Here is a 26333-nt window from a genome sequence, read left to right as displayed (position 1 = left end):
TCAGCATGAGCTATTTTCGCTCGCGGCACGATGCATTTTTCCTGCAGCAATCTGATTTCTACGGATTTTCGTTTTTTCCAGCGTCCTATTGAACGGACTAATAAGCTTTTCTTTCCCAAGGAGAACGACAGTAAAGCAAAAGCTCCGAAATCGCATGGGCGGGTGGGCAGATATAGAAATGGCCTCGAGGGAAGTCAGACTTATGATACCAACGAGGATTTCTGCTCAACAAGACCCCTCCTGCTGTGTGCCTGGCGGATCATCATTATCGCCGTGGAGGCTCTTTGGCTACGAGACTATGGTAGTCTCTTGTAATACTACGCTTGGTCTCAAGGTTTTCACGTCTGATTCCTTTTTCTACACATGATGTGTACATCACAGGAGAATCTTTGACCCAGCATTATGCATTTTTATCTCTAGCAGCATGGAAAAGGGAGGGAATGGGCATTGGACTATCAAAAATTTATTCTGGCTTCGTCTGAACATGATTAAGTATTGTACAGTGACGTGAAGCATCGTCGGCCTCGGCTTCAGCCTCTCCAACTAGCCGCAGGCATGCATCTGTCTGTCTCGTTGTTGCCTTCTTCGTCTATCGTGGCTCCTTTTGGACTCCTGTAGGTTCCCGTGCCTGCTCCCGTAACTCTCTCACAACGTTCAACTCCCGCGGTGCCACCCAGATGCGCCGTGTCCATGGTGGTACGGTCTTCTGCAATTCAGGCGTGCGTTTTTTTCGAGTTCCCTCGTTTGGAAACCAATTGCCTGCCTAAGTCAAGTTTCCTTGACCGGTATCCGATCCCTCACTTCCGATCTTGCGTTTTTTGTTCTTTTACGTTTCGCTCAACCCTTCAACCCAGCCGCAGCCTTGGCCAGGGACCCGCCGCTGCCTCTGGAGCTAAAGATACCCATGATGCCGAACCCGACGTAGAAGAGCGCGAGCGGGTACGCCACGAGACCGCGCATGCCCCTCATCCGTCCGACGGCGCAGAACATGCCCGAGGCGGAGTAGGTGCACCAGAGGATGGCCATGGTGGTGAAGACGATGCCGAGCGGTGTGTCCATGGGCATGAAGATGCCAAAGACGCTGGTGGCGACGAGGGGGAGGAGGCAGTAGCCCAGGACGGAGCTCGAGCGCGTAAAGGTCAGGGTGGAGGAGAAGTGGCCTGCGGCGGTGCGGGAGGCAGGGTGGTCGTGGGAATCTGGGGCGCCGGGGTAGCCGCCGCCGCCGACGCCGACAGGACCGCCGTACTGGGGCGCGGAGGGGGTTGTTGAGGGGTGGGCGTCGGTTGGGGTCATGAGGGAGAGGATTATGTGGAGGGAGGTGCTGCCGAGGAGGGCGAGGCCGTAAATGTAGCCAAAGTGGATTTTGCCGGAGAGGAGGAGAAAGGTGCCGTACTGCGAGTGCGGTGGGTTAGCTTATGATTGTAGAAGGCGGGGAGTCTGAAGTTGAGAGGAGGAGTGAGTTGGCTGAAACGTACAGAGAGAACGAAGAGCAAGGGACCAAAGAGGTCTGCGTCGTCCATCAAGTGTTGGTCGATGCGGCGGAAGGGGTTAAGTACGGCTAAAGTCTGATGTAGTTACTGCAAGTCAGCACAAAATTTCCATGTCGTCTGTTTTGTCTTCCCTTCAGGGACTCGAGACGGTGCGCAAGTCCTCCCGCGCGCGCCACGTACCTTTGCCTGGATATGTCCAAAGTTAACGCCCAGCTCCTCGAGCAAGGGCGGCTCGCCGTCGTACCCCTCCGTCGAGAAGGCCGCCAACCAACCCGTGCGCAGGCCGCCCTGCTCGCCCATGCGACCCGACACACCACCCGGAGGCGCGCCAAAGGCGCCCGCGCCGCCGAAACCGCCCGCGGCGGGTGCTTGAGCTCCGTAGCCGTATGAGGCCTGTTGTGGGGTTGCGTGGCCCGAGACGGCGCCGGCTGGGGAGTAGGAGGAGGGGTAGAATTGGAGGTTCTGGGCACCGCCCGCGCCCGGGCCGGGGCCGTAGGATTGTTGGGGCTGGTAATAGTTCGACATTGCTGCTGTGGGTGGTTGTGGTGAAGATTGTGGGATTCTCAAGGGTTGGTGTAAATGGTAGCTTGCGGATGTCGAGGTGCTTGATCACACCCCCTTGTCTGGGATCGTCTCGGTCGTTTCGTTTCGTTTTCGTGGAGTATTCCAACTTCGTGGGGTTATGAGTTCGTTGAGAATCTTGCCGCGACAGGTTTTGTGTAGGCTATAGGAGTTGGCCGTTGGTCGTGGGCTTGAGAGCCGTTTTGCGCCGGAGTTGCGAGGCGCGCGGGTTGCGTGGGTGAACAGGCGGTACTTGGAGCTGCGATATTGGAGACGTAGCTTCTTTCGAGGTTCACCACGTCAGTCAGGGCTGGACGCTGGAGCTGCAGGGTGGGTCCTGAAGAATGTGTTGTGCCTTGGGACTGAGGCAGAAAGAATGACATACCTTAGTCAGGCACCGAAGTTACCTTAAGGTACCTTGGATGATTCTTTCATCGATAAGTCCGTGATAAGATAAGATAGCTTATTCGGTTATCGATAATGTCCAATCTCTATTACCTTACCTAAGATACCTCAAGTAGTCCCCTCTGTCACTCGGACCTTTCATGATGACCCTTGACCGGCATTTGCAGTTCCCCAGTTCTCCAGTTCTAATAAACGCGTATTTCATCAACATGCTATGCATCAGCAGCAACATGAGACGAACTACACCAAAAGCCATGCATAAGCCGCTAAATCACGCCATCATCCGCATGTGATATTTTGGACGTCACGCAATACTCCCTCTTCTCCTGCAGGCATGAATTTCAGCAAATGCTTGCTCTCAGAGAGCGAGCAACGGCAGCGGATTCCTCTTGCATCTAGCGTCAAACAAAGCCCAAATTTCTGCCTGCCAGGTCAGGCAAGCACTTGTGCCAAGGATGTTTTTTCCGGGGATGGACGCTTCTTGAGCCAATCCACCACCCAATCACCGACCGATCATACGGGCAGATTGCGGCAGTTTTATTCTGCCCTTCACTCTGTTCACTGGAGCCCCCTATCTACACTACCCAAAGCACCGGACCACCGGTAGCTGGCCACGAGGTGACTCCGCCAAGCATCACGGTACCTTAGTGGACTGTCAACTCCACTCAGCCCACGCAGAAATCTGTACAACATCGCGAGGTCAGAGACGTGTGCTCGCCAACATGGACAACTTCTCATCGTTTTCATCTCATTACACCATGCTCACTCTCATCAATGAATAGGTATTCTATTCTCGGGCACTTTTCGTTCGAAAAGCCGACCATTGTGCATCGTCCAATTGCTCGACTGAGTCGTGTGCCTGCTCAATACGATTTAAAGCCCTAGTCAACGTTCCATGAATTCCGTGTACGGTTGCTCTCCGAGAGATGGTGGACTGAGATTCTCCGGTCGAGGGTTCGAGGATCTCCAAGTATGGCGCAAGCAGCTTTTCCGTTGGGTGTACTTACCCCTTTGTGGCTCATAAGCGCATATTACGTTCTTCAACACCTCGACCGCATCCCCAGTCAGCCCAGGGAATCCCTCGTTCATGCGGACCTGGGAATCTTTCGATTGCCGGGATTTCTCTCCCACGGAGATGTCAATGGATCCTATCTCGAGGCCAAGTCTCCATCAATGAGGCACCCTACGGCAGTGGAGTTTGTTTTCCACCAACGGGAGGACGGTGTGCCTTCAAGCCTAATTAAACAGGGGGTCGCTGGTGGTTGCGAATAGAATGAAACGGCCTGGATGGCAGCTATTTACTGGAACAGTACAGCGTTGCTTTCAACAAGACGTGGACTGAAAGCTTTCAGAGACGAGGGCTCCTTGTTGACGATGCGAAGTTAATAGTATTTAAGCTTGATGGTAGCCGGCTAATCGGCACATGCTGGTCCTACTCAATCAGTCTACAGAGCTGCAGGCACTCATTCTCTATCTTCTCATTGGTCTTTGGTCTTTGGTCTTTCAGCAGCAAACATGGGTCTCTACAAGTTCCTCATCGCCATCCTGCCGGTCGTCCTGGCTGCCGATCTCTACGTCGCGCCCGCCGGCTCAGACAGCGCTGCCGGCACCCTAGCGGCTCCTCTCAAGTCGATCCAGGTCGCCGTCAACAAGGCCGTTGCTGGTGACACCATCTACCTCCGTGCCGGCACGTACTCGCCCACGACCAACATCAAGATCACCAAGAGTGGTACCTCCGCCAAACCCTACACCCTGACGGCTTATAACGATGAGTCTGTGACCATTGACGGAGAGGCTTTGCCTGGCACCCCTGGCGCCCTCGATTCCTCCCTGGCCAATGCCGACCGCGGTGTTCTTCACATCGAAGGGGCCAGCTACTGGAAGTTTTACAAGTTGACCATCATTAATGGTCCCTATGGCGTCTACCTCCGTGACGGATCCAATAACTACTTTGAACGCATCGTCACCCATGACAACTACGAGACGGGCTTCCACATTCAGGGCACCCTGAGCAACAACCAGATCATCTACCTCGACTCCTACCGCAACCGCGACCCCCGCAAGAACGGTGAGAGCGCCGATGGTTTTGCCTGCAAGGAGGGCTCCGGCACAGGCAACATTTTAAAGGGCGCTCGTCTTTGGGAGAACGTCGACGATGGTCTGGACCTTTGGTGAGTTTGACGTCTCCATAGCCCCACATCTCATCTTAACACCACTAACACGCAACAGGGAGTTCAAGTCCCCCGTCACCATCATGGATACCATCTCATGGGGCAATGGCGTGAACCGCTGGGGCTTCACCGACTTCCAGGGCGACGGCAACGGCTTCAAGTTGGGCGGCGGCGCAGCCGCTAATGTCGGCTCGGCCAACCACGTCGTTACCAACAGCATCGCCTTCAACAACGCCGCCAAGGGCTTCACAGACAATAAGCAACCCGGCAACTTTCAGTTCACCCGCAACACGGCCTACAACAACGGCGCCGTCGGCTTCCAGACCATTACAACTAAGTCGACGCTCAAGAGCAACGTCGCCGCCTCCAACTCCAAGACCACAGCCAAGTCTGGCCAAACGTCGCTCGTCAGCGGCACCACGAGCAGCAGCAACTCGTGGGACGGCAGCGCCACCTGGTCCGATTCGAGCTTCAAGAGCGTCGATGTCAGTCTCGTCAAGGGCGCGCGCCAGGCCAACGGCAAGATTGCTGCCAGCAACTTTTTGATTCCTACCTCTGGCGAGGCCATTGGTGCCACCACCACCTGGTCCTAAGTCTTGGGCCCACGTCTTTGAAGATAGTGTTTGATCCCGTATATATTTCATCTGTACATACTTAGAATGCCGTAGAGCGGCGTACATAAACCAACTAGTACATATCATATTGCCTATCAAAAACCTCGTGTTCATTTCAATAAACCACATCTGCAGGATTTATCATTTTGCTTCTTCAAGCTTTCCATAGGTTGGATGTGTTGCTGCTAAAACACAGAAATTGGGTGGATTGAAGTGTGATAATGGACGGTCCAGTTGACGCTGCGGTATTCGCGCTAGTGACGACGGTGTAACCATCGTGAGCTCAGTGGCCTGGGACACCTTGGAAGTCGCGCTGTTTATCCAGTCATACAATCATGATACGCGGAAAAATCGAGGTGCAAACAAAGTTCTCAAACATATTTTTAGCACTATCAGATCGTCGAAAAAAGGCCCAAGCACAGCGGAACATTTAAACGATGGACTCAAACTCGAAATCCGGACCCGTGCTTTGTTGACGGCACTCGAGATGGGGTGACAGCTTGACAGTCCACTTGGATGGCACCAGTTGGCGGCTGCTCTGTGGCTTGAGCATGGAGAAGTGGCGCAGCACCACGCCTGGAAGGGCCGAGAAGAAGTTTTCGGCGAACGGCCAAACCCGCACCTCCGAAGCGCTGGAAGCTCGGAATTTCTCGTCAGCAATGTCCATGTCGTAGATGGATTTTTTTGGTATTACGAGCCACCTTACGCCCATCCGGTCTTCCTCCCCCCCCGTACCAGCCAAGCTGTACTGAACACGCGCGACATCGCATCCCGGTCCCTCTATACCGTGCGACCAGTCCAAGCATCGATCTCAATCCTGCCTGCATAAACAATACCTCTTCCCCTACGCGCAGAGGCTACCATCTAATAGAGCAAACATGGTGAGTCGCTGAGCTTTCGCCTGCCCTCCGCCCCCCTCCGACGCGATGCGCCGCCGGAGCTCGACAACCTCCAAACCAAACGCGAAGCTCACTTCACTAACCGCGGAAATGCGCAACCGCAGGCCTACCGCCTCATCACCCAGGTCGTCTTCGTCGGCACCCGCATCGTCGGCCGCTCCTTCGCCGCCGCCTACAAGCAGGCGCAAGCCTCCTCCGAGTACGCCCGCGCGCAGGCCAAGAACGGCAACGCCCCCGCCAGCTCCAAGGGCGGCAGCCTGGCCTCGGGCATGACGCTTGACGAGGCGTGCAAGATCCTCGACGTCGAGGCCCCCGGCAAGGACGGCGCCAACGCCAATGCCGGCGAGGTCATGGAGCGCTTCAAGAAGCTCTTTGACGTAAACGACCCCAAGAAGGGCGGCAGCTTCTACCTGCAGAGCAAGGTGCTCCGGGCACGGGAGAGGTTGGAAAAGGAGATTGGCCCGCTCGTTGAGAAGGAGGAGGTCGAGGCCGAGGCGAAGGAGGGTTTCAAGCCCAAGATTTACAAGGACCGGTGAACTGCACCCGCAGAAGCAGTAGCAGGAGGAGGACAAGGATGCTGACGAACCCGGATAACGAAGCTTTTTTTCTACGCCGGGCGGGCTTGGACCAGGCCAGACCGAATCGATGTACGAGCGGACCCGACACGGAGGGATGGGAGGGTAGGAAGGCCGAGAGCGCTCTGCTGACCGGAGAGAGAGCTGCCCGAGGGTCAAGAAACTGTATTGGAACAAACTTCACTCGACTCCGCATGGCATGGCGTTTTTAGGAGGTGGAATCTCTTTTTATTTTTTGGCGCGCTCACGGCACCGCCAGCATTGGCATGGTTAGACGATAAAAAGGGGGGCTTGCGCGAAAAAAGAATGTGTTAATACTACTGTACTATAAGAGATGGGGCAAGAGAGGGGAAGAGAGACGGGGACTTTGGACCGGCGAGAAGAGGTCCTTAGAGAATGCAAACGCCGTGTTGCTACTCCAGCAAAAAACGAGATGAATGCGACTTGCGCTTGATCGGGTTTCCAACTGAGTACGCAACTTTGGCTAGGACGGTAGTCATGCGTCCACGACTTTGGGAATGCATGCTACAACAACAACATCCTTGCCCGACTTATATCACTTTGCAACTGTTCAAGTCTCCCTCTCGACTAACAACAGGTTCAATGCTCCTGCGCCTTGTTTCTCCATCCCAAGCAGCCAACCAACCAGCTCGCTTCTCCGATGTTCGGCCTGACTTTTCCTATGAAGGTGCCTCCCACAATGCAGCAGCAACAGCACCGCACTCTCCCTTCCACCCACCAATTTCAATCTGCAAAAGTTTGAGCTTCATCCAAAAGCGAACAGATCGCGGTGATCAGTCCTCGGTAATTGCCCAGAGGCGGATTCGAACCGCCGTCAACACGGATCGCTGTATAGAAGAACCACAACGTATCATCCTAACCAACTAGACGATCTGGGCGAATTGAAGCTTTCGAGTGTTCCCTTGGTGGGGGGGAGGAAGCTTGGTTAGCAGCTCCGCTCGGGAATGGGCCTATTGACTCATTGAGGGGAGATAAAATGGGCGAGGGCTTACGCGCGGTGGAGCAAGTGGGCGTCTTTGGGGCTGCATGAAATGGGAAGTATGTTGTAAGAGCCCGGAGGTGGGCGGTATTTAGACGATTTGACAAGGCCTATGCGTTCAAAGATTGGTTGGACTGTTTTTGTGTTGCACTAGATGGGGTGTCTTTGACTTGTCAGGCTAGATATATGACTTTTATCGTAATGTGATTATGTGAGTCCTAGATTTGCGGTGCTTGGAGTGTGGACAGACGAGCAAGACAATCATTAGCCAGAAGAGATCGCAAGCAACGAATAAGGTGGTTTTCTCGGTCTATTGGCGGACAGTGCCATTCCTACGTAGCCGCTAGGATCTGTCTGACTTGCCAATCTAGTCGTGTCATTCATCTGCAATGCACCTGGCTGTTCTGGCTCACCTTATTCAGTGCCTCAGAGAGGTCGTCCGTTCGCGCCCTCTCCATGTATTACTCTACGCCATTCTCGCTTTGTTTCTGCCCTCCGCCGGCTTTAGAAGCCCCGGCAGACTTTTGCGGTTCGACGATCAGCCACCGTGACCTTTCTGCCCGGATGATGTCTACGAAGTTGAGCGCATCCTTCAAGGCTCACCATTGGAATTCCTGGGTGCGAATACTCATCCCATCGGCCGATTGAGAGCCGCCTGCGGCGTTCCAGACGCTGTCTGAATCTTGCCCTCTAGAAACAGTCTTCGGCTGCTGGGGCTACACCTCTCGACGTCTTGCCGATATGAGTCGCGTCGCGGAGCCCTGGTCGATTCCTTCGCCTCCTTCATCGCTGGCTTTGATTCCGTTCTTTGACAGAGCTGGATCTTTGCATATGGCGTAAGGGTGATTCTAGAGGTGTCAAATCGCTAGGGATGCCAGCTTGAAGCAGAGGAGCTTGTTGGGAATCCCGACTGCCCACGAAGGGTGCAAGATGTACGCCGTCGCAGGTGAGGAGCTCGAAGATGGCCTGGTGTCGTTTCAGCGTCAGCATATGGTACCATAATTGGGTACTGGGAAAGGCTGCTGATATAGTTATCCGGGCAGAACGGTTGCGTTTACGGCTTGGAAATAGGAGAGAAACACGACCATTTGGATAGCAAGGAACTTGAGCAGAGGTCGACCGACTCTGGGCCATTTCTTCTGAGGCCTGGTGACAGGATTGTATGAGGCACAGCATGGCCGTGATGGGCGACAGAATCTCAATGAACATGACCTGGGCATTGCTGTTATCTTAGTCTTCAAAGCTTCCTGATTGCCATTGCTTTCGTGGGCTCCTCGATAACCCAGATTTTAACATGGCCAGGATCCTTCGATTCTTTGCCATACACATCCGCCACTTCCATTATGCACTTGGTAAAAGCGGCAAAGAACTCGACGGTGTAGGACTGAAAAACGCCGAACCAAATGATCTGGAAAGACACGGCCAGACCCTGGCTTTCCTATAAAGTATCTAATTTGCGAAACGCAGTCATTCACGTTAAACCACTTTAGCCTGTCCGCAGTCCTTCCCCTTTTGTTTCTTACCACGTGCTTGAAGAGAAGGCGGGTGGGGTTGATCCCGGGCTTCGGTTCGACCAAGGTGAAAACCCGGCGTAATGTATTCAAGTCGGGGTGCAGCAGCTGGCACAGCAGCAAGAAGAAGGCCGTGATGACCAGGGACTCGGAGAACTCGCAGACGGCTACGATTTAGGCCTGTTTCTTGTAGAAGATGATTCTCACGATGCAGGTGATGTTATAGACGGGGACCATCAACAGGATCCGGATCATCCTGCGCAACGAGAGTCTTGGTCAGAATCACGAACGCGCTATAAGGGCAGAGGACAATCTATGTGGAACTTACTGCTTCTGTTCGACGACTGAGTGAGAAAGCTAATAGTCGCGTTTAATATACGAATCTTTGTGGTTGATGACGTATTTGGGACATCCAAAGAGTGGTCTTTGTATTTCGCCATTAGGAATTCCAGGCCGGACCTAGAAACTTGTCTCGAGGTCGAACGCGTGCGCGATCTCGGCTCATGTCTTATTTGAGATCACGCTAAACCCTCGCTCCCGTTTGCTCCTGTACTATCTCTCACGTTACTGCTTCTCCTGTCCCAGCCCCTTGTCGTTCTTGGGTATCTATTCTTCAGAATAGACACCAATGGATAGGAATGACGAGGATGACCGTCAATATTAAAATTGTATACGAGCAGGCTCAAGAGACCAAGAGACTTGAGAGGTGCTTGGAACAAAAGTTGAGAGACAACGATAAAATGAGACAGCAAAGTACGACAATGAGGATATGTCAGCTGCATTTCTGGAATCCAGCCCTTCTCATCAAAACTAGGTAGTTTCAAAATGCCAATTTTACTCAAGCCTTCTGCTTTCTCCTGGAACTTCAGCCGATAGCTGCCTTATTTACCCCAACGAGACTAAGCCTGACGGGTTTGTGGATCACAGATCATAATGACCAATAGACTCCTCGAACGCCGGACTGGAGTAGAGTGAAAAGCCCCTGTTTTACAACCCTTGCCCAGACTAATTGTCCCCGGCCTATCCGGGCACGTGTGACTTCACGAGTAGACGTAGCTGAGAAATCTCCCGCAGCATTAAGGTTTCGTCACAAAGCTGCAGCGCGAACGTGCTGGGACAAGTAGGTAGTGGTCCCCCCCCACTAGGCTGAGTCGTCGTAGCCACACTTTTACATGCCAACGGGAGGCTCGGGAAGAGCCGCTCGTATATCTCACGATATAACTTAATCGTAGCGGAGTAACCCTCTATCCACCCATAATACCCCGGATTGCCTGATTCGCTCGCTTTCGCCCCATATGAACTGTGGTGCGGAACCCGAGGTACGAACACGACGTACGAGCGGCGGTTCGTTAGTTACGGAGTCGGAGTATCCCAGGGTTTGATACATCAGATCTGTCTTGCTGGGTCTTGATGGGTTGACTGCCGGCTTCCCCTAGACTGTAGACTTGGCACTTTGCTGCAACTCTCCGCGACGGTTATCAGCGACAGTGACCGTACACGTAGCTACTACACGGAACTCGGTCTTGAAAGACTCGCCCTAGATGATTTTTGGAAATTCGTCTATCCATGGAGAGTAGAAAATCTCATTGGATCTGCTTAACCTCGCTCGCGCTTGTATTGGCTGATATTAATGCTGTTTCCACATCTCAGCGTCAAGGGTGTATGTTGTGAAAATAGGTAGTGCTCTTAAACATGGCAAAGACAACATGAGGTTGAGAGGTTTTGAAAATTCCGGAGCTGTACGAAGTTTCTGTCACCATTTCCCAAGCAAGAAGTGAGAGTGCCTCAATATCACGAATTTCGCTGCTGACTGGTCAAGACTTTCGTCTCCAACCGCTTAGCAACGTAGTGAAACAATGGATGCATTCAGACTTCTGGATTGATGCTCTCCATTGACTTCGATGGAAAATCTGTGAGACAAAAGGGCTGTAGAAAGACGCAGTTGTGGAGCTGATGTTCGTGTGTTCGTCGGATCGGTTGATGTCAGTTCGTCTGAATTCCGCCCCAATCTCATGATAGCGTCGCCGTGCGGAAACTGCATCTCGCTATTCGGCTTTGGAAGCGGCTCCCGATATGTGATATACGCTGTGGCAAATGAGAAGGACGCAATATTTGTTCTCCTGCCTGGAGTCAGATGGGAATAGCCATGGATAGGTTGAAGATCTTGCTAGGAGCTGTTCGATAAGACTGATCTCATGACTTGGTATGGAATTCGGAGTCGACGTAATTTTCGTCAACCTGAGCTGATCAGGGATGGCCTCCATATAGTCGCTCTTGGAAGGTTCTTCCAAGCAATCGCGGGTTGTTTACTGAGAGAGGTCCAGTCCGTGGAAGTTGAGGTTGGATGATTTCTGACAAAACTGCTCTTTCAACCACGACTGAGTTGGTTTCGACCAACATTCCTAGCTCAGATGAATTCTTCAAAACCGGCATGCAGCTCTTGACGCGCCACCTCGCCGCGAAAGACGTCTCCCTCCCCAAACAAGACATCACCATTCGCCGCGGCCAGACAATCTCCGTCGACGGCTACGGCTCAATCGACCTGAAACTATACAAACACCGCAGAAAGTACGACATACACCGGTTCAGGCGCATGCGCGAGCAGCCCGGCGGCGCAGCTTGTGACGCCGAGTCCCGACCACCTGGGCTTCGGCCACGGACTTCACATGTGCCCTGGTCGGTCCTTCGCCTCCAACAAGGTCAAGCTGGCGCTGTGTCACCTGTTATGGAACTACGACTGGAAGCTGGTGCCGGGCAACGTCGTAGGCCTTGTGATTGTTGGTACCTCTGCGAATGTAAATCCGACGGCGGTTATGATGATCAAAAGGCGGGAGGAGGAGTTTAAAGTTGACTATCTTGGGTTTGGGGAATTGGACTCTTGATTTCTAGAGGTCCCATTGTCTGTTAACGGAAAACATCACCATCTGAATAGCTAATAGTTATCATGGATTGGTTCTTTTCGTTTTGGGTAACTGAAGAAACACGCAAAAAGGTCTCGAGCGGTTGATGGACTGCTGGATCTGTTCCTTGATGCGAGCTTCAAGGCGCATGATGCAACACACGGCAATCGATACTTTCATCTCTTTGTATAGCATCTACAGGAGGTAAATTAGATGCTTCGTACTGCAGTCAAAAATAAGCTAAGATTATTATTTGACGACCCCATCTCTGGAGAAAGTAAAATCAGGGTTGCATCTTATAACAGTCATGAGAGTGAACACTAGGGTCACCGAGTTTGCAAAATGCCCTGTGAGGCGCCATGTAATGTTGTTGTATGCCTTCTGAATTTAATTTTGTGAATAATGTCACTTCGACACTCTTGGCAGAGCTTCCTGAAAGCGAATGTTGACCACTGCCTCAGAAGCACCTTGGTAGACTTGTGTTTGGCCTACACGTCTTGCATTAAGGAGGACCCAAATAATTGCTAATCTTTGTGGTTGATAAGAAATCCCACCATTCTATGGCTCAGACTTTCAATAAAATCACCGCAAAAGGATTTATTCACTCTTCAAATGGCCGATTCTCACATGCCAAGCCGAAAATATGGCGCCGCCATTGTCGGCGGCGGCAGCGGCAGCGACAGCGGCTTCATTTCAACAGCAAATTCTAATCAATTCCAGCGCTCCTAGACGCGGTTTTGAACACTGTTGGTAACCATTGCCTACCTTCATCCCTTCCGCCCGCCCATAGGAACTAAAGCGCATAAGCCAAGAGAACGGCAACCATTAAGGATGCGTGGTTTTCTTGTTGAAGGGAACCATAATAACCGACAAGTGGTCGTTGTTATCGACGTACCGGTACATTCAGTGACAACGATGAACGTCTTTGCCTTGCTCGGAAATCCTTGAGTCGAACATATTTTCATAGAGACAATCATTGTGCCTGTAGACGTTGAAATAAGTCTAAAAGAGTCTCCTGGCAGCGGCTGGCTCACTTGAATCAACCCAGAATTAGAGAAGTCATTATTGAGAGGCGGAAAATTCGCTGAAAGGCAGTCTGAGAAGCAGAAAGAGGTGTAATGTGTCAGATGGGGGGCACAAACAAAGAAGAAAATGTGCGGAAGAGAGCAAAATCATTACTCAATAGGAAAGACCAACTGATACCCAGCCAGCCAAACAGAACGCGCTGTGTTCCCGCCCTAGCTATGATATGATCGGTGCTGTTTCTACGCCGGGTAGGTTGACTAGGTCACGATCAAAACGGTTCCAAAGATCCACAGGGTCTTTTTGATGAAAGGTTTTTAATATTCTACAAGCCGCGGTCAAGGGCCCCGTTCATTATTTCCTCGTGTCCAACCAATATCATGCTGGCGAATCGATGGAATTAGCACTTACACGACGTAGGCTGTCTATTTCGGTGCGTTCGAAACGCAGTTTATAAGTCACACTGTGGAAAGTACGTGGGAAATGGGGAGCTGTATGAGGTAAGCTGGGAGGCGAGTGTTCTTGTTACTTGGCCGGGCGACTTGGTGAAGCAACGACTACTGAAGTACAGTACCTTAGGGTAGGGATTTCGTTGCTAGAAGTCACATATCCTCTCATCATTATACCTTGCGCGCTTGCTCATATTCACAACGCTTCATCGCGCCGCGGCCCAGCGGTCTCTTGAGAGACCCGAAAGTGTGCTCATCACAATGGAAATAGGCTTATGAGTGTTTCGCTCACCTAGATGCTCCTTGCGAACCCATTACCGGATTCAGCAACTCATTTGCGACTTTAGGTGACTATGTGTGTGTGTGTGTGTGTGTGTGTGTGTGTGTGTGTGGCTGACCAACTGACACCTAAAGTAAGTCGACGTTCAACTACATCGGACCAACAAGAACGCCTCATCCAACGATTGATAATCTCCGCTTAGACTGTAAAGTCTGAGTGGTCAATGGGGGAGCCGAAAGATGGTAAAGCATGGGAATAGACCCTGCCATTGCATGTCGAGTGTTTGGACGAGACGGAAATCGTCGCTTGCAGCTCGCGGAATTAGACTTTTTGGCCGATTGACGACAACGTTTTGGATGGAGGGATCGTGGACGTAGATCGCCCCCGCATGTTGCCTCTTTCGGCAGACCGAGTCGGATCCGACCGAGCAATTTGCAAAAACTCCCGTACCGTGTCGCGGTCGAGACCCGAGAATTAGCCGTTAGCTCGCCGATAGTGCCTCCACGACAGGGATAACATGTCTCTGAAGCTTCTGGAAAACTAATGCAGGCGTCGGTCACCTCGAGAGTCGACTGGATGACTAAGAAAAAGAAAAAGAGGGCTATTGGAGGAAACTCTGTCTGAGGTCTTGGCTGTCAGCATCCGGCAGAATTCTCTAGGTGACTCTTTCGGCATGCAATTAGCAGTCGTCAGGGACAAGGCGGTCTGTTAAAAGTTCGAACGATCGTTTCTCTTGCAGGAGGGCCAGTCTGAAGTCGGAAAGAAACGCCACGCTGTCGATGCTGGCATCATGCTGCCACTGTGGACTCGCGAGCGAATCGACGTCGTTTGTTCGGGGGTGGGGGAGAACAATGAAGCACGAATGAGGATGAAGCAGCGCCGCATAAGCTTAGAACCTTAGAGCCTGGCGCGTGCTGCATGTTGCACCGAGTGTTGGGTGGTTGAGTTGGCTTTCGCGTTCATGTTTCGCGTCGCGGCACTTGGAGCCGAGCCGATCAAGCTGGTGTGGGCGTGGTTAGGGCGAAATAGGCCATATGCTTGCGTGCAATGCGCGCGGTGCGTCACGCGAAAGTCCTCGGCAAGGCTCTCGCTGACACAAGACGGACGGACTTTTTTTTCAATGTGTAGTTAGCGGGCCTTGGCTGGTCTTCACGACGTGAGGTGTCTGGCGTTGAGTTGTGCATTTCTCATCAGTCTTGAAAAGTCGGGGGCCAGGGTAGCGGTAGCGCCTCCTGGTCGTGTCTTTCCTTTCACTGCCCTGCGAAAGAGACACAGAAAGTACAGACTAAAGAGTACCCTCGCCGAGTCTTCGGCCGATTGCCGCCGAGACTCGAGGGGTAGCTGCAGCATCAGGTTGGACGGAAATGCCCATCAGGTGGGTGACTTGCGTCGGGAGGGCGCCCGGAAGGCGGCGAGACACTAATTTAGCAGAGGAAAGTCTCCGATAAGGTGAGCCGTGAGCGTGCGTTTGTCGTATAGTGGCTTGTCGCTGGGGTTCAATTACTCGCAGCAACTCTTTTGTGTCGTTCTGTCCCTTGGACGCTTTCCTGTTTCTTGCTTGCAGCTGTCATGGACTCATGGTGACTCATTGGAGGACGGGCTTGGCGATGAACGATGTCCAGGGGTGCGTCGATTGCTTGATCAGCCGGGGGCGGACGATCGAGCAGGAATTGTTCTACGCAAAAATGCCGGAGGAGATGGCAGGGCCGCGAATAGGAAATCCCATTAGCGTCAACGTTGATGGAAGCCCGGGACTGATCCAACGTCCAAAAGGACCTCCGTTGCGGCGGACGAAGGCGGCGGTGGAATGCTGGGAGGGGGGGGGCGGGGGCGCGCGGGGAGGCCATCTCCGCAGTGAGCCGGCGGGGAGGCGGGGCGGACAGACACAACACGAACAACGCGGGCGGGGGGGGGGGGGGGGTGGGCGGGGGTGGGGTGGGGAGGGGGGGGGGGGGGCGGGGGGGGGGGGGGGGGGGGGGGCGATCCACATCGACTTTTGACGACTTTTTTTTCTCTCTAGCTGTCGTCCCCAAAACTTCAGCTTGGTTGCGATCAGAGGGCAAGACTAGGTAATCGATTCGACAGGCTTAGGTAAGGGGTCAGCAAGGCCAAGAATCCACAATGGGCTCGCAGATGCCAGACTGCCGGTTGTAATCCGCATGTAATTTGGCACATGGATGCCCCTGCCAGCCAGACCATCAACAATGGGTGGGTAAATTAGTTGGATTGGTAGCCAGAAAAGGGAGGATCCTCTATCCTTTGTCGCATAGGGCCTCTCAGATCTGCAGGCCAGATGTGCGATGGAGATGAACAATGGTTCAGATATGCTTGTTTGACTGATGGGAGGCTAGCCGAAGACTGGGGGAGCGTGGCGGGAAGTCCGTGGTGGAAAACCCGGCGGTGTCGCCGGGTGTGAAAATGTTGGATAGTGGATATCTGACGGGGCGGAGAGAAATCAAGTAATGGGACGAAAATTGAATGGAAAGAAAAGGACTGTTGGCGATGATGAGTGTTGACTGAGGAGTAAGATCCATGGAGTTAGGGACGCGTTGGGATGGTCGTGATGGCAGGAGACGGTTCGCGGTTGGAGACGAGAAATGCAGATTCGGACAGAGCCCCTCCAAACCAGGACAGCACCTGCCTCTCGTTGGCTCGCCGTTAGAGGAAGGAAGGAGCTGATTCAGCAGCACTAACCCAAAACAAGATAGTATAGCCCTTTTCTCCTCCTTTTGCCGGATGACTCGAAACCGAGTGCCAGGCCCCACACTCCTGACAAGGGCGGATTTCAGACGGTTTGACTGGCCAATGAGCAGCCCTTAGCCTGCAGGCGGGTTGTGAGAATGCGGAAGGAACGTGAAAAAAGAAATAAAAAAAAGGAACCACCTCAAAAGTCCAGGGAAAGAATCCCCCCTTGCCCCCCCCAGGTTCAGGGAAAGCGGGTCCCACCCCTGGTCCTGGTATTGCCGCCTTTTTACGCCGGCCGCAGACAACGCAACGTGCAGCGCAGGCGCGCGGCGCTGGAGGCTAAGGTACCTTACTACGTAGTAGACTAGAGCTGCTCTCTCTCGTGTGGCTCCGCCCTCCCTCGATTTCCTCGCTCTGTCCATTGCTGCGGCATTGCCATCGCAACACAACCTGCAGCATTTGTTTTCTTGTTTCCTTTGGCTTGCTGCGCACCTCGCTCTCGGAGTTTTGTAGCGTGTAACACTGTGCCACGCCTATCTGACCTCTATCATTGACGACCATCGGGCTGGCACTAGATAGCTGCGTTTCAACACCGCTGGTATCCACCATTTCTGTTTCTGTCTATTTTCATCTTTCTTTGGTTCTTCTCACTGCATCAAGGGTCAGCGAACATGCATCCGGGCCCATGGATCTGCTTGGACACCTCCGTGACGGGCAGGTAGCTGTTGTTCAGTCTGGTCTCTACTTACTGATACCTTCTCAGAACCGATTATGTCTACTGCGTCACTGTGTGTAATCAGAATCTCTCAACGAATTGGATGCCGCTAACGTGTGTTCTCCTCAGTCTTGTCGGTACGTGTAGCCATCCCTCCATTTTGGGTGGTCAGAATGCCAAGATAGTCTGACCAAAGATAGTGTTCGACTCCCGCGCCGGCTAGATCTCAGAGTTGCATTACACACCTCTGGCTGCACACGGACACTCATCATCCCATCTCATGCCACAGCTGATCCGCTCCTCTTCGTCCAAGATCGGGGACACCTGTCTGTCCAAGATGTCTTGGGGTACAAACCGCGGCAGTCAAGAGCTTCACAGGACGGTGCAACCATTGCCGTCTTTGACTCCCTGATCGCCCTCCCAACGTTTGGTCTGTGACCTCCCAGGTATCAAGGTGGCTCAGGATGGCTCATCATCTACATGCTCTCTATGCCAAGGGTAAGGATGATCCACACAGTCGTACCCCCACCTCGACGCTGACCAGGGAGCGTCTACTATAGTATCCGGGCCTAGTAGGTATCCGTATGGTCTGGGCGAGGGTCTCCCTGACAATTTAACAGCTGCGGGTCCTCCCATCCGCCTCCACCACGCTGCATCGCAGTCACATCTGCACGCTTTTCCTGGAGCAAAGTAGGTACGCACTTTCTCAACTGGACGTGGATACGGTATACGGTACCTACATATCCCACCCCATCACACTCTCAACACCACCAATTCCCATGTATACGCCCACAACATACTCTCTTCTTCCCCCCAAGACACGGATACCTAGCAAGTAGAAGGTAGCCTCCCCCTTACAATGCGTGCAATGATACCTACCTCCTAAATGCCTAACATCGTCCATGACTGGTCCGTACCTACTTCGCAGTAGCTGCCGGCTGCCCGCTCCGGGCTTAAGACGTCCTACATCCGGAAACCAACTCCGATTTAATTGTCACTCATCTTCCATCATCCTTGATTGGTAATAGTTTTCTGTTTGGCTCCCGAAGTCGATCCGACAAACTGTCTGGGCAGCCCCAGGACCCTCTCTATTTGTTTTTTCCCCCCCATAACTGACCCAGCGGTTGGTTGCTCCGTTCCCCTCCTCTTGTGACGGGCACACTTGCAAGAAGCTTCTTTTACTTTTCCCATTTCTTCCCCATCAACTCGTCCTCGGGTCGATGGTCACTGGGAATAGTCTGTTCCTCCGCCGAATGACCGCGTCTTGGTCCGAAGCGCATCTCTGACACGCACGCTCTCTCTCTCTCTCTCTACCCGCTCTTAGCACCCCTCCAGTCCTTTCATCTCTTAATCCATCCCCTTTAACACGACACGTTGCCGCCTAACTCTTCCCATTCTTCTCTCTTTTATCATCATCCCTACGGTACCTCTCTCGCCGTACCTCCACTCCAACGCTTTTCGTCTCGCCGGCACGGGCCAGCCACCGCCACTTTCCGGTCGCCTGGGATCATCGTCACCTCTTAATAAGGGGCTTGACCTCTCACTCGCCCGCCGTTTCGCGAGACAAATACTAGTTCACTCAGTCGCCGTACACACAAACCTGTATCGCGGTGGACAACGACTCTTCCCCACTCAAACATCAGCCCAACGGTCCAATGGCGGACCAGGACTCTGAAAAGACAGAACAGGCCGTCGCAGGACGCAGCCCCGCCATCAACGAGAAGAATATGGCCGACTCCAATCCGGCCCCGCGATCCTCGACCTCGACCGCCGCTGATTCTGAGCAGCAAAGAGAGGAAGCTCGCCGCACCAACCCTGATGGCTTCACCGCGATCCACGCCGGTATCTCGGTTCACCAGGCCGAGGCCGAGTTTGCAGAGCTCCAGCGCGAACTGTCTGGTCATTCTCGCGCCAGCAGAGTGAACAGTCGCAACAGCCACAGGAAGTCTGAAGATGTCGAAAAGGCCATTGCCAATGTTAACTCAGCCACCCCTTCGTCTGAGACAGACGGTGAGCAATTTGACCTGGAAGCTGTCCTGCGCGGCGGCGTGGAGGCCGAGCGCGAAGCCGGCATTAGACCCAAGCACATCGGCGCATATTGGGACGGACTCACGGTCAAGGGCATGGGCGGCACCACCAACTACGTTCAGACATTCCCCGATGCTTTCGTCAACTTCGTCGACTATGTCACCCCCGTCATGAACTTGTTGGGCTTGAACAAGAAGGGTGTGGAGGCTACTCTGCTGGACAACTTCAAGGGTGTCTGCAAGCCAGGTGAGATGGTCTTGGTCTTGGGCAAGCCTGGCTCTGGCTGCACCACATTCCTCAAAACCATTGCCAACTGGCGCGCTGGCTACACCAGTGTCACTGGCGATGTGCTGTATGGACGATTCACCGCCGATGAGTTCAAGCAGTACCGAGGTGAAGCCGTCTACAACCAGGAGGACGACATCCACCACTCGACTCTCACCGTCGAGCAGACGCTGGGTTTTGCTCTCGACACCAAGGTCCCCGCCAAGCGTCCCGCCGGCATGTCCAAGAACCACTTCAAGGAGCAGGTCATCTCCACTCTTCTCAAGATGTTCAACATTGAGCACACCCGCCACACTGTCGTCGGCGACGCCTTTGTGCGCGGTGTCTCTGGTGGTGAGAGAAAGCGTGTGTCGATTGCAGAAATGATGATTACCAACGCATGTGTTCTCTCTTGGGACAACAGTACCCGTGGTCTGGATGCCAGTACCGCGCTTGACTTTGTCAAGTCTCTTCGTGTGCAGACGAACTTGTACCAGACCACCACTTTTGTGTCTTTGTACCAAGCCTCCGAGAACATCTACAACCTCTTCGACAAGGTCTTGGTCATCGACGCCGGAAAGCAAGTCTATCTCGGCCCCGCCAAGGAGGCTCGCGCCTACTTCGAGGGTCTCGGTTTTGCGCCCCGACCCAGACAGACCACGCCCGACTACGTGACTGGATGCACCGACGACTTTGAGCGCGAGTACGCCCCAGGCCGCTCACCCGAGAACGCGCCTCACAGCCCCGAGTCCCTCGCGGAGGCCTTCAAGACCTCCAAGTTCCAGAAGCAGATCGACAGCGAGATGGAGGAGTACAAGGCCAGGCTTGCACAGGAGACTGAGAAGCACGACGATTTCCAGGTCGCCGTCAAGGAGGCCAAGCGTGGCTCTTCGAAGCGCTCAGTCTACGCCGTCGGTTTCCACCTGCAGGTCCACGCGCTTATGAAGCGCCAATTCGTCCTGAAGCTTCAGGACCGCCTCTCTCTATTCCTCTCCTGGTTCCGCTCCATCGTTATTGCTGTCGTCCTCGGTACCCTCTTCTTCCGCCTCGGTTCGACTTCCGCCAGCGCCTTCAGCAAGGGTGGTCTCATGTTCATCTCGCTCCTGTTCAATGCCTTTGAAGCCTTCTCCGAGCTAGCAGGTACCATGACAGGGCGTGCGATTGTCAACAAGCACAAGGCGTATGCATTTCATCGTCCGTCAGCTTTGTGGATCGCCCAAATCATCGTCGACCAGGCCTTCGCAGCAAGTCGAATCATGGTCTTCTCGATCATTGTCTACTTTATGTCTGGACTTGTCCGCGATGCCGGGGCTTTCTTCACCTTTTACCTCATGATTCTCTCTGGAAACATCGCCATGACGCTCTTCTTCCGTATCATTGGTTGCATCAGCCCCGACTTTGATTATGCCATCAAGTTTGCCGTCATCATCATCACCTTCTTCGTCACGACCTCTGGATATCTCATCCAGTACCAGTCTGAGAAGGTCTGGATCCGCTGGATCTACTGGATCAATGCGTTGGGTCTTGCTTTCAGTGCCATGATGGAGAACGAGTTCAGCCGTTTGAAACTCACCTGTTCCAGCGAGTCGCTTATCCCGTCTGGGCCTGGTTACGGCGACATCAACCACCAAGTTTGTACGCTGGCTGGCTCCACTGCGGGCACTACCCTCGTCGATGGCTCAGCGTACATCGCGGCTGGATACAACTACATTAAGGGCGATTTGTGGCGCAACTGGGGTATCATCCTGGCTCTCATCGTCTTCTTTCTCATCATGAACGTCACCCTCGGTGAACTCGTCAACTTTGGAAATGATGGTAGTTCGGCCAAGGTCTACCAGAAGCCCAACGAGGAGCGCAAGAAGCTCAACGAGGCGTTATTGGAGAAGAAAGCTGCGAAGCGCCGCGGCGACAATCAAGAAGGCTCTGACTTGACCATCAACTCGGAAAGCGTCTTGACTTGGGAGGACCTCAACTACGATGTTCCCGTCGCCGGCGGAACTCGTCGCCTGCTTAACAACGTTTACGGATATGTCAAGCCCGGCCAACTCACAGCTTTGATGGGAGCGTCCGGTGCCGGCAAGACCACCCTCCTCGACGTGCTCGCGTCTCGCAAGAATATTGGTGTCATCCACGGTGACGTCCTTGTCGACGGCTCCAAGCCCGGAAAGCAGTTCCAGCGCAGTACCTCTTACGCCGAGCAGCTCGATCTCCACGACCCGACCCAGACCGTTCGCGAGGCCCTCCGCTTCTCCGCCCTTCTTCGCCAGCCCTACGAGACTCCTATCGCCGAGCGCTACTCATACGTTGAGGAGATTATTGCCCTCTTGGAGATGGAGCACATCGCCGACTGCATCATTGGTTCCCCCGAGTTCGGTCTGACTGTCGAGCAGCGCAAGCGTGTCACCATCGGTGTCGAGTTAGCCGCCAAGCCTGAGCTCCTTCTCTTCCTAGACGAGCCCACTTCCGGTCTCGACAGCCAGAGCGCCTTCAACATTGTTCGTTTCCTCAAGAAGCTGGCCGCTGCTGGACAGGCCATTCTCTGCACCATCCATCAACCCAACGCTGCCCTGTTTGAGAACTTTGACCGTCTTTTGCTCCTCCAGAGAGGTGGCCGCACCGTATACTTTGGAGACATTGGCCAGGATGCAGTCGTTCTGCGAGACTACCTCAAGCGCCACGGCGCCATCGCCAAGCCCACCGACAACGTCGCCGAGTACATGCTCGAGGCTATCGGAGCCGGATCCGCGCCCCGCGTCGGAAACAAGGACTGGGCCGACATCTGGGACGACAGCGCCGAGCTCGCCAATGTCAAGGACACCATCGGCCAGCTCAAAGAGCAGCGCACGGCCGCCGGCCGGACCGTCAACCACGACTTGGAGAAGGAGTATGCCAGCCCGCAGCTGCACCAGCTCAAGGTCGTCGTGAAGCGCATGAATCTCAGCTTCTGGCGCAGCCCCAACTACCTCTTCACCCGCCTCTTTAACCACGTCGTCGTCGCCCTCATCACCGGTCTCACCTACTTGAACCTCGACTCGAGCCGCAGCTCGCTCCAGTACAAGGTCTTCGTCATGTTCCAAGTCACGGTCCTGCCCGCTTTGATCATCAGCCAGGTCGAGGTCATGTTCCACATCAAGCGCGCCCTCTTCTTCCGCGAGAGCTCCTCCAAGATGTACAACCCGTTGACCTTCGCCGCTGCCATCACCATCGCCGAGCTGCCCTACTCCATCATGTGCTCCGTCGCCTTCTTCCTGCCATTGTACTACATGCCTGGCTTCCAGTCCGACTCCTCCCGCTCGGGCTACCAGTTCTTCATGATCCTCATCACCGAGCTCTTCTCTGTCTCCCTCGGCCAGGCCCTCGCCTCCCTGACACCCAGCCCCTTCATCTCCTCGCAGTTCGACCCCTTCATCATGATCACCTTTGCGCTCTTCTGCGGCGTTACCATCCCCGCCCCGCAGATGCCCGGCTTCTGGCGCGCTTGGCTCTACCAGCTCGACCCCTTTACGCGCCTCATTGGCGGCATGGTGGTCACCGCTCTGCACGACCTCAAGGTCGCCTGCTCTTCTGTCGAGTTCAACCCCTTCACCGCACCCCAAGGTCAGACGTGTGGCCAGTACATGCAGCCGTTCTTCGACAACGGTGGCCCGGGCTACCTGGCCAACAACGACACATCGAGCTGCGAGTACTGCGCGTACAAGGTTGGAGACGAGTTTTACAAGCCTCTGGGGCTGAACTTTGACAACCGCTGGAGGGACCTCGGTGTCTTTTTGGCTTTTGTCGGCAGCAACTTGATCGTCCTTTTCATGGCGGTAAGTATTTTCCCTCGCCTTTGACTAGAAATACCTTTGAAACAGACAGACACTAACGTCCTGAGTAGAGCAAGTTCTTGAACTTCAACCGCAGATAATTGTATTTGGCCCGCTCCGCCAGCATGGTTCTCCTTTTCTTTTCTACTGTCAGTTGATTTAGAGCATCAGCATTGTATCCCTAACAGTTCATCTTGGCCAATTTTTCCAAGGCATGGAACTAGTTCCAAAACGGAGTCTTGAGGAACTGACCAAACTTTTGAGGTTTGCGATTCATGAGAAGATAGAGAAGCCTTCATTGTGCACAGTATACACACACGTTGAGCCATGCGTGCCATGGTTTATCAGAGTTGAATACACAACCTAGCATAGAGCTTTTATGTAATTTAATAGACACGGCTAAAGAGAATATACGTGTAAATTGAGAATGAGAGTTAACATGAGGTGCGATGGGCCGAAGGTGTCGTAAGCTGGGTGTTTGTGGCGCGCTTGCTGGGGCAGTGGATTTATACGATGCGTTGCGGGCTACGCAATTACGGTGGCCTGAGAAATCCCCATTCTGCCTTGGCAAGTTCAATTCTCTACAATTTACACCGAAACGAGATCAAACGCCTACAATCTCGTCGGGGAGGGTTTTTTTTTTTCTTATCTCTCTCGACAGTGAACCGAAACATCCCTTACTGGACCACCAATGTCAAGTTAGCTGTTCCGTCCGGCATGCTAACCTGAGAGACCTTGACAACCTCGCACCGTGACGTACCTCAGTACCTTGTCCACGGATAAGCCTCTCCGCACTCGGAACACCTCGCCGCCGGCAGCACAGACCCCACATCGGGCGAATGTCCTCCGCCAGTAACCCCACCGCCGCACGGCATCCAGTCACCCCTCCCCCCGGTGAACGACTGCATTCAGAAATCGACCGTACTCGCTCTGATCTCCGGCATTTATACTCATCTCATAAACCATCAAAATCACAAATAAAAAAGGAAAACCACAATATTTCCCCCGACATTTCTTTGGCGTTCTATTAGTTCACTCAGTGAAACACTCCCCCTTCAAACACCCAAAACCAAACCACAGCCCCAGCCGGAATTCATCGCGCAAAAGATGGCAGACCCAACCGCCCGTCCTGACCTATCCAAGCGCCAACTCCCCTTCATGACTCTCGCAACAGGTGACCTCGCTTCCCTACCAGGCGCATCCCACCGCACCGCCTCCGCCTCCGACACGGCAGAATCCCGCTTCGCCCTCACCGGCACCGCCGTCGTGACAGGCGGCACGGGCGCCATCGCCCACGCCGTCGTCCGCGCGATGCTACAACACGGTCTCACCGGCCTCATGCTCCTAGACCTAGACGTCACGTCCCCCGAAGCCGTCTCGCAAATCGACGCCCTCCGCCGGGCCTTCCCATCCGCCCAAATCGCCGCGCGCAGCGCAGACGTCACGGACGAAGGGGCCGTCGCCGAAGCGATGGAGGCCGCCGCAGCGGAGCTAAACGGGATCGATTACCTGGTCTGCTTCGCGGGCATAGTAGGCTGCGTCCACGCGCTCGACATGCCCGTCGCCCAGTTCCGCCGCGTGCTGGACGTGAACACGACCGGCGCCTTCATCTGCGCGCAGGCGGCGGCGCGCGTCATGGTGAGACAGAACCGCGGGGGCAGGATCGTGTTCACGGCGAGTATTTCTGCGCACAGGGTGAATTTCCCGCAGCCGCAGGCGGGGTATAATACGAGTAAAGGGGCGTTGCTGCAGCTGAAAAGCAGTCTTGCGGCGGAGTGGGCGCGGTACGGGATTACGGTCAATAGTATTAGTCCCGGGTACATGGATACGGTGCTGAATGAGGGGGAGGGGTTGAGGGAGGCGAGGGAGGTTTGGGCGGGGAGGAATCCGGCGGGGCGGATGGGGTTGCCGGAGGAGGTTGCTGGTGTTGTTGTGATGCTTTGTTCGAGGGCGGGGAGTTATTTTAATGGGAGTGATTTGGTTGTTGATGGGGGCGGGGTGGTGTTTTAGGGTTTGGGGGAGGGGACGTGGGGAGGTTGAGGTGGATAGATTCGGAAAGATTTCATTCAAATGACTGAGAGTAGACGGACGGGTGGGAGACGTAGAAGATGGAAGGGCAGGGTGAGATAGATTAGAGACCGTGTGGTTGTGCATCAAGGCCTGAGGTATTGAAGCATATCATTGAGCTGAACAGGACATTTGGACGCCTTGGGCTTGAGCTCGACTGGGCTCAAGACCACGTGAGCCCTCTCCCTCCCATTTTCTCTATTCTAAGCATAGAGCCCGTTGGACCATCACACCAGGTCTCGGTGGGATGTTCAGCTCTTTCCTTTGTAGTCAATCCAGCCATTTGCGCAAAGTCGAGACAACTCATATGAGACTTAACAGAGAAATCACGCTAGGAAGCTAGGACGACGCTTGAGGCTCTGAAGCTTACGAAAGGGATTGGTTCCGTCTGATGACCCTTCTATTGTAGTTGTAATTGGCCCAGCGAATAGCGGGTTGTAGCTTGAGGGGGAAATCTTGAGTGCGGTTAAACAATATAAGACAGAAGCTTCGGCACATGCCCATGAGACCATTGTAAAAAGTCACGAGGGAAGAAAATACGTTGCGTGTTCAGCCACGAGTGCTTCTGGGTGTTCGAGAACTAGAAAGCCTGATTCTGTGCTCGTATCGACGGGGTTTCTTCGCCGAAAATTCGAGGTCCTCTTTCTCTTAGGAACCATACGCTCGGTATCCATCACAGTGTATGCCATGCTGAATGGACATCCGAAATGGGAGGAGGAAGCTGGATACAATATGGGGAACCTGACTGGGTAAGAGACTACTTACTGCAAACTGGGGCTACCCTCAAGTTATCCTCAGTGACAGGAACCCGAAGGTCTTGTCCCAAATCTGGGAGCATGCATTTTGAAAACTAATGAAACAACAACACTCCAGTCCCATTCCCTTGGAGT

General features: G+C 53.8%; 8 protein-coding genes across 8 annotated transcripts; 5 read left to right on the top strand and 3 right to left on the bottom strand.

Moving 5' to 3' along the window:
* Positions 1-837: 837 nt before the first annotated feature.
* CORC01_08389 (Yip1 domain-containing protein) lies at positions 838-2015 on the bottom strand (the record flags this gene model as incomplete). The annotated part of the gene is made up of 3 exons (XM_022620020.1): positions 838-1392; positions 1476-1565; positions 1671-2015. The coding sequence occupies 3 exons, from the start codon at positions 2013-2015 to the stop codon at positions 838-840; spliced, it is 990 nt and encodes a 329-aa protein (XP_022473477.1).
* A 1956-nt stretch (positions 2016-3971) lies between these two features.
* Positions 3972-5220, top strand: CORC01_08388 (pectate lyase L; the record flags this gene model as incomplete). Its single annotated transcript, XM_022620019.1, has 2 exons — positions 3972-4627; positions 4686-5220. 2 exons carry the CDS (start codon positions 3972-3974, stop codon positions 5218-5220), a joined length of 1191 nt encoding a protein of 396 aa, XP_022473476.1.
* Positions 5221-5671: 451 nt separating this feature from the next.
* On the bottom strand, positions 5672-5908 carry CORC01_08387 (uncharacterized protein; the record flags this gene model as incomplete). The annotated part of the gene is made up of 1 exon (XM_022620018.1): positions 5672-5908. The coding sequence occupies one exon, from the start codon at positions 5906-5908 to the stop codon at positions 5672-5674; it is 237 nt and encodes a 78-aa protein (XP_022473475.1).
* Positions 5909-6119: 211 nt separating this feature from the next.
* CORC01_08386 (uncharacterized protein) lies at positions 6120-6676 on the top strand (the record flags this gene model as incomplete). Its single annotated transcript, XM_022620017.1, has 2 exons — positions 6120-6122; positions 6245-6676. 2 exons carry the CDS (start codon positions 6120-6122, stop codon positions 6674-6676), a joined length of 435 nt encoding a protein of 144 aa, XP_022473474.1.
* A 1822-nt stretch (positions 6677-8498) lies between these two features.
* CORC01_08385 (uncharacterized protein) lies at positions 8499-9057 on the bottom strand (the record flags this gene model as incomplete). The annotated part of the gene is made up of 3 exons (XM_022620016.1): positions 8499-8681; positions 8751-8927; positions 8998-9057. 3 exons carry the CDS (start codon positions 9055-9057, stop codon positions 8499-8501), a joined length of 420 nt encoding a protein of 139 aa, XP_022473473.1.
* A 2600-nt stretch (positions 9058-11657) lies between these two features.
* Positions 11658-12108, top strand: CORC01_08384 (ent-kaurene oxidase; the record flags this gene model as incomplete). The annotated part of the gene is made up of 2 exons (XM_022620015.1): positions 11658-11794; positions 11832-12108. 2 exons carry the CDS (start codon positions 11658-11660, stop codon positions 12106-12108), a joined length of 414 nt encoding a protein of 137 aa, XP_022473472.1.
* A 6825-nt stretch (positions 12109-18933) lies between these two features.
* On the top strand, positions 18934-23477 carry CORC01_08383 (ABC-2 type transporter; the record flags this gene model as incomplete). The annotated part of the gene is made up of 2 exons (XM_022620014.1): positions 18934-23379; positions 23448-23477. 2 exons carry the CDS (start codon positions 18934-18936, stop codon positions 23475-23477), a joined length of 4476 nt encoding a protein of 1491 aa, XP_022473471.1.
* Positions 23478-24483: 1006 nt separating this feature from the next.
* Positions 24484-25386, top strand: CORC01_08382 (short chain dehydrogenase; the record flags this gene model as incomplete). Its single annotated transcript, XM_022620013.1, has 1 exon — positions 24484-25386. The coding sequence occupies one exon, from the start codon at positions 24484-24486 to the stop codon at positions 25384-25386; it is 903 nt and encodes a 300-aa protein (XP_022473470.1).
* Positions 25387-26333: the final 947 nt, after the last annotated feature.

This window comes from Colletotrichum orchidophilum, assembly GCF_001831195.1.
Source record: "Colletotrichum orchidophilum strain IMI 309357 chromosome Unknown Scaffold_71.1, whole genome shotgun sequence".
In the NCBI taxonomy this organism is placed as follows: domain Eukaryota; kingdom Fungi; phylum Ascomycota; class Sordariomycetes; order Glomerellales; family Glomerellaceae; genus Colletotrichum; species Colletotrichum orchidophilum.
This window is presented reverse-complemented; position numbering and strand designations above follow the sequence as displayed.